This window comes from Frankliniella occidentalis, unplaced genomic scaffold (assembly GCF_000697945.3).
Source record: "Frankliniella occidentalis isolate FOCC.00 unplaced genomic scaffold, Focc_3.1 Scaffold41, whole genome shotgun sequence".
NCBI lineage: Eukaryota > Metazoa > Arthropoda > Insecta > Thysanoptera > Thripidae > Frankliniella > Frankliniella occidentalis.
Genome location: NW_026267171.1, coordinates 2111233 through 2120056, shown reverse-complemented (window position 1 = coordinate 2120056; position 8824 = coordinate 2111233). Strand labels below are relative to the sequence as shown.

General features: G+C 56.3%; 1 protein-coding gene across 1 annotated transcript in view; it reads left to right on the top strand.

The window, feature by feature from the left end:
• Positions 1-7750, top strand: part of LOC127749243 (atrophin-1-like) — a 19071-nt gene extending 11321 nt beyond the window's left edge. The window contains exons 2-3 of the mRNA XM_052266600.1: positions 7159-7390; positions 7472-7750. Of these exons, the coding sequence (XP_052122560.1) occupies positions 7160-7390; positions 7472-7750 (510 nt within the window). The 5' untranslated portion in view covers position 7159. The remainder of the gene's footprint in view (positions 1-7158; positions 7391-7471) is intronic.
• Positions 7751-8824: the final 1074 nt, after the last annotated feature.

The window sequence follows — 8824 nt, the reverse complement described above, 5'->3', positions numbered from 1 at the left end:
GGGGCGGCTATTGGGCGGGGGCCGGGGGCACGCAGCAACGATAGACGCCGAAACGAATCGAATTCAATTTTATTTCATTTTATTTCTCCACCGCGAGCAACAGTCGCCCTCCACCATCAGCCCGTGCCCCATTTCACCCTCTCCGTTTGCCGCCGCTCTCTTTCTCCCCCTCCCCCACCAGTCGCGAGCCCCAAATCCCACGCCCATTTTCCGTGGGTTTTCCCCGTGGGCTTGCACGTTCGAGCTATATACGCGACGCTTGTTGCCGTTCTTTTGCGTCGACTAATTTCTTGTCAGATTTTAAAACACGATATAGAGCAGGGGTTGCCCCACATTTCATGAGGTGGAAAGTGCTGCGTGCATGTTACAGATTCTTTATAGAAACGCAATCCCGGTTTGATTTTTATAGCTGCCTCTGCCTTAACGCCTCAACTAAGGAGGGCGGAGATTCGTCTCTACATTTTACTGGAGCGAAGGGCATTACTATAGCACACCTCTCCATGTTTTTATGTGATGGTTCGTCGATATATACGAGCGGAATTTTTACGCCCCAAACCCCGTCAGGTCTCGAGGAAAGCCAGGGGGGTTGATAGGGTGTCTATAGGAGAGCAATTTGAGATGGGACCCCCCCGGGGGTGGGGAGAGGGGAGGGGGTGGGCGGGGGGGTTCCCGGGGCGTAAATGCATTTAGAAGTGCGCGCCTTGCCGGTTGGCGCCGGAAGGCCGGAAGGCAGCCCTTCGCGGAATAACGCGATGTTGTGATGCTGCCGATGTTGTAGTGCGGGTGTTGCCGCAGTGTTTTTGCGGATCCCGGCGTCGATGACGTTGCTGCGTTGTGGCTGTCACGAAAAAACAAAAAAACAGCCTCTCAGAAGTAACATTTACAAAGTTTTCTCGTCTGGAAACTTTTCTACGATCGACTCGGTTTTCCATAAATATTCAATTTTGTACAAGGGACAAAGATATAGGTTAAGCCTGGTGGGATATTTAGAGATTATATTGCAATTCTCACGGTGTCACGGGGGGCTCTTATACGGAATCACGATGTAATTCACCATGCAATCAGGTCATCCCATGAGTTTCGTGGTGCGGAAAACACCCTATATTAAAAATATCGGAGTTCGGGCCGATGCTCCCGTCTTCCGTCTTCCCCATTACAAGGGGACCCTGCCCTGCCCCCCACCCCACCAACTTTTCTCCTGGCTCTGGGGCCGCAGGGCCGCCCGCCGGAGCGGTGCGCAGGCTGAGGCAGGCAGCACTTTGTAAATCACTTTGTCAGCCAAAACCAAATGATGTGCGTTTTCTCCTCCTTCGCGCGGCTCGGCGAGAGGCGGGGCGGCGCGTCTGGGTCCTCCGAGACCGTTGGTGGCTGCCATGTCGGGGAGTGGGGTAACACAACAGGCACCACCGCTGCTGTCGGACATGTCACACGACAAAACAGCAAAGTGAGCACGGCAGAACACACGCGGAGCACAGCACCCGCGAGAGCACAGCGCGATGTTCAGATGTTTTCTCCGCGTCAGGCCCGGCAATGCGCGCGCGGGCGGGGCGCGGGGCGCTCCGTTCGAGGCGCGGCGGCCTGCTGGCTCTTCACTGTCCTCTCCCCCCCCCCCTCTCTCTCTCTCTCTCTGACTATCTTCCTCTCTTCGCGAGGTGCGGACTCTGTCTCTCTGTTGTCTGTCTGTCTGTCTGTCTGTCTGTCTGTCTGTCTGCCTCTGTCTCTCCCTTCTCTCTCGCACGCTCACTCTCTCTCTCTCTCTCTCTCTCTTTGCTTCACCTCTCTCCCGTTCTGCGCTCTCCGACCCAACGCGGGCAGGAGACAGCCCCTCCCCCCCTTCCCAGCCCCTGGCCTATCCTATCCCATCCCGTTCCATCCTCTTGGCTACGCCGTGCCCCGCCCTGCTTCGCCTTTTGAGAGACGGAGATCGATTCAAAGCCCTCCGCTCCGTGCTCCGCTGCTCCGCTCGGCCGACGGGTGGAGAGAGAGCGAGAGAGAGAGAAAGCGAGAGGGGGCGCGCACGCGTGAGAGAGAGAGGGGGGGGGGAGAGAGAAAGAGAGGCACGTTGAACATACGGCAGCCACCGCATCACGGATCGTGCGACGCGGCCGGCAGGCGCCTAGCCACACCACTCTTAGCTAAGGAATAGCAGGAGGGGCGACGCTATTCCCGGCTATTCCCCTTGAAGTACCTCCCCCCCTACCTCTTACCTTTTCCACGGGTTCCTATGAATTCTTCTGGATCCACGACGGCCATGAGTGGAGGGGACCGTTGCAAACATCGTCCGAACACGACCCGAGGGTATCATTCGAGATATAGGGAACCCTAGCCTGGCAGAGAAAGAAACGTAAACAAGGTAAACGAAACGAAAAAAAAAAACAAGAAAAGAGACACCTGTGGCCTGTGGGATCGAATGGTATAGGAGTCAGGTAAGGTCAGAGCAGGGCCTGGAAACGCAATGGTAGAGACCCGGACGATACCGCAACAGGGGAAGCTTATGTGAAAAAAGAATGCATCTCCAGTAAAAAGCAAGGAGAGATTCGGAAAGCCGATTAAATATGCCGCGTAGTAGGCTGATACACTTGGCCCGGAGGTAATGTTTGTCGTGATCAAATCCAAGAACAAGTGCCGTCTGCTAGAGTGAGGTTATGTGTGGGTGAAAAACCAGGTTTTCTGTCAAATTTTCATGGCACACTCGTGATAGTATCATGTTTTACAATAGGCCTACTAGACAAATTTCATCAGCTTTCCGAATCCCTTCTTGATTTTTACCGGAGATGTGAGCTCCCCCTAAACACGTTCTTCCAGTGCTATCCTTAGTGATCGTCCAGAAACTGCGTCCGTGTTTCAAATAATCGTTCGTCAAAATATGAGAGCTCGGCGCCTGCGAAACGCAGGGTAGGCCAACCCACAGTACACGCATGAACTGTAGGCGAAAAGTTGCCTACCCATCAGGCGCACTGATAGCTTGCGTTTGCTGAACTCGGCAAGTTCGCCATGGCAACTAACGGGGACGTACTTTCTGGGTGATTCCTCACACCAGGTCAACGGTTGCTTGGCGTTGGCTCGGTGGTGGTGGTTCAGTACGTTTTCTGCCTTCTGTTACAGCAGCTGTAAAACAGGTCTTCTTGATTCGTTCGTGCCCGAGACGTATTTCGAGGGGGGCTCAACTCCGGCAATCTGGTGTACACCTAACCTGGAATTTCTACGATAATCTTTGGCAATTTCTAGACAATCCGGTCGAAATGTCATGCGTTTTGCCTACATTTACAGTGAAAATAGTGAGTTTTGCCTAGTTACAGTCGTTTTATGTCCAAAAAGACAAGTATTCGTCTGGCAATCTTGCAATCTTGGCAATCTGGTGTATGTGTACACACTAAAATCTTATGAACTTTTTTTTCATAGTTACTGAGTTCTGTAAACATGCTCGGCTTACGCATTTTTTAATACGCCAGTACGCACAAATTTCTTCATACTGGCGCATTAAAAAATGCGTAAGCCGAGCATGTTTACAGAACTCAGTAACTATGAAAAAAAATGTTCATAAGCTTTTAGTGTGTATACTCTACAAGAGAGTATAGAGGCCCCCTCGACGTCTTAAGTGTTAAGTACGGTTAAGTACATGTTATTCTTTTCGAACATTTGGTTGAAAACTTTTCGTCACGTGCTTGAATCAAGAACACCAACATTATGGGATGGAGTGAGCGATGTATATAGGACCCATTGTATTTGTTTGTTTTTCCCCCTGTCCAACTTTATCTACCTGGTTGATATGGGACCCGGTGTGTCCAGTCGGCCGGGCAGGGGCAGGGCAGGACAGGACAGGACACCGCTCCGGCCGCCAAAGCCACCGGACATGAGTGAGCGGCTGACCCGGCGGGCCCTGGGCCCCGGGCCCCGGGCCCTGGGCCGTTGCGGCCGCCCCGCCTCCTCCCGACCTGCACGCCTGACCGGTACTCACCATACCGCGTGCGTCCGGCTGCTTTCACTCACTGACCCCACTCACCAAACACACACATAATTTTCCCCGAGACTTTCGGAGTTTGCCGAAAGGAAACAAAAAGAAAAACTGAAAAACTTGCGTTTTTTTCTCTTTTGACGCTACAACTTTTACTTGCTTGCGCAAATACGGTCAGGAATAAAATTTTAAATTACCCAGTCATGGTCAAAGAGAGCGTCGCGACAGACTGGCCGGCTCGGATCCTTCTGCAAGAGTACTACTAGCTGCGGACCCTGCGGACACATTAAACTCTATGGTTGAGTAATAGTTTTTCATGAGCTTTAGTAGTGTTCAATATGAGTTAAATGTATCACCTGATAAAAACTAAGAGTATTTTTGTCGTGTTCGTCGAAATCCCTTTTCTCGACCCCGTGCCTCCATTCTCAGAGAATCTTCTCGATTATGATAATTCATAATCTCTGAATGACCGAAGTGACCGGACGCTTGGACGCGCCTCTCTGCTTCTACGCTTTCTGCTAACTTGATGTCTTCCAGGTCGTACAAACGATGTGGACCCTACTATCCTCGGCGCTGCGAGTTGGGGCAAGGCGGGGCGGCCGTGGCGGGGCGGGGCGTGGCGGGACGCGCAGCGCACCCTCGTCGTCCAATATTGACAGCGTTTCCCGTCCGTGCGGGTGGCGTCTCAAGGAGTTATTCGGGGCAATGCACGGCGCGGTTCGGCGTGGCGCTGTGTGGCGTGGCGTTGTGTGGCGCGGCCCCCGCATCCTCCTGAACACGCAGCAGCAGCAGCGGGCGGCCGCTGGAGCGAGCCTGAAGCGGGGAGGAGGGAGCGGCACAGTGCGCACAGCAACAGAGCGCTGTTATGAGGTAGCTGCTCGCTGCGTGGCACGGCGCTCTGCGGCGCTGTGCCGTGCTGCGCGGCCCCAACCCTGTTGTTCCGTTCCACTACACAGCACCCACCCGGGCCGCACACGGCCGGGGGGCGGCCGGGAGGACTGTGTGCCCCCCAGCGCCCCGCCCTGCCCCGCCCCGCCCCGCCCCGCCCCACCATGCCGCGCCGTACGCTTGCTGTGCGGTGCGGTCTCGTCATGGGTCCAAACTATGTCTGATGCGCAGTCAAGCTTCCGATTCAAACCGCCGCAAACCAGACGGGGGGTGGGAGCAGGGAGTAGAGGAAAGGAGGTCGCGTGGGAGAGAAATTCGGAGGAGGAGGGGAGGAGGGGGTTGCTTGCGTGTGACCCCCTTTGGCGCGCCACGCGCTGCCACGCCTTCAAACTCGACGCGTACTTTGCGGTGTGTTGCACAAAGCCTTTGTGTGGGGCTGGTGGGCCTGCTGGTCTGGGAGAGGGGAGCGGGCCCGCTCGTGCCTCAATTGACTCTCTCACCCCACCGGGCTGTTTTCTGCAATTAAAACACGACACGCCGGAGCCAATAGAGTTACCGTCGCTTTCTAGCTACCAACGTTGTGGGGTGGGAGTGCTCGGCTGACCTTGCTGCGTCGTTTACATTTTAGGAAACAAACCAATCTCAATACACATCTGTTTTCGTTGTTGTAAAATGAAGAAAAGGTCACCCGGTAGTTTGGACATAGCTCGGTTACGCAGCCCTTTCCCATCCGATATTCTGTTTATCTTTTGATGGGAGCACCATAGAATGTGTCGCACTACAGCCGCGCGCACAGAAACTGGAACAGGGGGCTTTTTGTGCTATCAGTCCTTATCAGTGCCAGTCGCGGCGCCGTGTCAGGGGCGATAAGGGCTGATACTAGGCGCTGCTACGACACGATGCTCGGCCCATTTGTTTCGTAGGCACGGACCCACTATAAAAGCACAACAACACAGGGAATGAAACATATTTCAGGTCCAGATGTTGCCCACTCAATAAGTAATTGGTGCGGTGACTGAAATGGGGTCCCAGCGCAAGAGAGAACAACGACGAGCAGACGGGCCCGGGCCGGGCGGCGCTGCTGCTTCGATCAGCGCGGAGGTTCATGCGGCGGGAACAAAAAAGGAGGAAAACGCCGCGGTCTCTTCCTGCAGACGTCGCGCCGGTCGGGTTTCTTTCTTCCGTCCTGCAGAGCGAACTAAGTGGCCCTGGCGGGGGCGAGTGTGCAGAGAGTACGGAGCAGAGGAGCAGGGATGCGCACGGGGCGCAGCGCGGCGCGGGGGAGGAAGGGAGCGGAGTCTGACAAAGGGCGGCAGGACGGAGGACGGCGTCTGACGGCGCTGGGCGGGGGCGGGTCTGGGGCCCGAGAGCACTGTCATGTGTACTGCCGGTCCCGCTCGAGTGAACGTCAGATTCAGTGCACAACCTTTCTCACGTGACCTTCGACCTCTGAACGAGGGGGAAGCTGTTGAGGTCGCGTGTACCGGGACCGGATGTTTCGGAGCGGACATACGCGGCAGTGTTGCTCGTTTACCGAGGGGGCCACCACTTCGGTTTAGGATGTACACAGGATTACGCGATTACGGGGATTACACATGAACCTTGAGGGATTACACGTGAATTTTGTTGAATTTCTGGCTCCAAAACCAATTAATTTGGACAATAAAGTTGAATGTAGTGATAATGTTCTAAAATTTTGTCAAGCATTACACGGAATACATGAGGATTACATAGGGATTACACTCTCGTCTGTACACAGGATTACACGAGTGGTGGCCCACTCGCGTTTACCTAATCCCTTTGACAGCCACACTGGTAGAGTCCGCTCTGAAACGACCGCGGTTCAACGGATTACCACTACCCCGGATTAGGGATCACCCAAAAAGTACGTCGCGTCATTCGCGGCTACGAAACTGCGAAGTTCGGCCGATGCAAGCTCTCATAGCGCCTGGTGGGTAGGCAACATGTTGTCTGACATGCATGCGTGTAACGCGGGGTGGCCTACCCTGTGTTTTGCAGGCGTCGAGCTTCCGTAATTTGCCGAATGAAATTGAGTAAAACGGTCGTACTTCCTGGACGATCCCTAACGCAGAGTGCCCCTAGAGCACCACCGGATCACTCCCGTCACGTTGTACTGTACCGGATGCGGGCGGGCGTCCTGGTTACATCTTCGCATGGGGCCATGGTGCCTTGGTGGGGAAGAGACATCAGATGAGACCGCCCAGATAGCCTCTTGAAAGCAGCGGCCCTTGTTTAGAAAAGGGACGACATGGACCACCCACTGTATTCACTTGATTCATGTCTCGTGTCCGCAGGATGTCGTTCCTCACGTCGCTGCAGCAGTTCGTGTCGAGCGGGGTGGCCAGCCTGAGCCTCACGCAGCGCCGCTTCTCGCTCTCGAGGGAGTCCTCCAGCGAGGCGGACGCGGCCGGGGCGGCGCCGGGGCCCGCGCACGCTCAGGGGCTGGTGGCGCAGGGCTCGCTGCCCGCGCCCGGCAGCCCCCGCCGGGACTCGGGCTCGCCCTCCCCGCACCACGGCTTCCCCAAGGTAAGCAAAGGAGGTGTGCGGGCATGTGGGCGCGCGGGCGCGCAGGAGGTGCCGAGCGTCACTCGGTGTGTGCTGCTGCAGGTGGTGCCCACGGCGGGGACCATGCTGGGCCGGCGCCGCACGCTGGACGGCCCGCCGCCCCAGGGGCTCATGCTGCCCACCTCGCCACGGCGCACCAGCTCCTTCCGGCACCAGCACAACCAGCTGCAGCAGCAGCACCAGCAGCACCAGCAGCACCAGCAGGAGCAGCAGCAGCAGCGCATGCTCGCCATGCAGCAGGTGCAGGCCCTGCGCAACCACGTCTTCTGCCGGCGGCGGCCGTCCTGGCCGGAGGTCGACCCCCGCGCCACCTCAGGGTGAGTCGCACTCGCTACACTTACTTCAATCAAGCGTCACTCTCACTTTAAGTGAAATTGTTTTTAAATCAAGCCAGGCAGTGCAAAATACTCGCCTCATTGGATTGAGTGCATTTCGCTCTTGAATCGAGAACCTATTTCACCCATCTTTCTGAGTGAACCACTACCTCCGTCTGCGGCAACGGACGTGGACAACTATAGTCGTCCCAGCCAAACTTCTCGACTGAGTCGACGCGTATTTAGCCCATATCTCGGTCAGTTTTTGAGGTAGAAGCCTAAGACTTGGTGACGTCTTAGGCCTGTATAAGACGCAACTTTTGGCGCAAACAGAGCCATCCTAGCTCTTCTGTAGCGTTCAGAAAGCTGCACCGTAACGGCCACCCAATCGAGAAGTTTGTCTGGGAGAACTATAGTTCGGTCCGAGCAAGGCCGCCCGCCCCGCGTCGCTAGCAGGACGGGTCCCAGTGCGCGAGCCGTACACAACTTCTACCTCATTTTTGCGGACAATGCTTCGCAAAGTCACCGACGCGATGTCATTAAAATTCTAGCCGGGGGAGAACGCCGGGACAGGACAGAACAGAACAATGCCAACTCGAATGCGAATCTAATCCGGGCTCAGCCGCGAGGGTGGGGGAAGAAGGGGGCTGGCATTGCGGGGTGAGGGATAGTGATGCTATCTCTTTCTCGCTCCGCACCCCTCCTCCCTCTGTCTCCGTCTGTCAGTGTCTCTCCCTAACTCTCTGTCTCTGTCTCTCCCCCTACCTCTATCTCTCTCGTACGGACGGGGACATTCAATCGGCACGGCCTGGTGTCCGGCTGCCGTGAAGTTGTGTAACAGGTCTTCCCCCGTACCCCACCCGGCCTCACCCCGCCCCGCCCTCGTCACCGTGCAACTTGGACCGGCGGCGCGCTGGCTGTATCTCGGAAAGCAAAAGCCGGGCATCTCCTCTGCGAGCCGCCCGCCCGTCTCGCCCGCCAGCCCCCGCGGACAGTTGGGTTTGCGTTGGCCGCTGCAATGTGTGCGGCCTGGGCCCAAGGCGACCGCAGAGGGAGGCTCCAGCCCCGCCCCGCCCCGCCC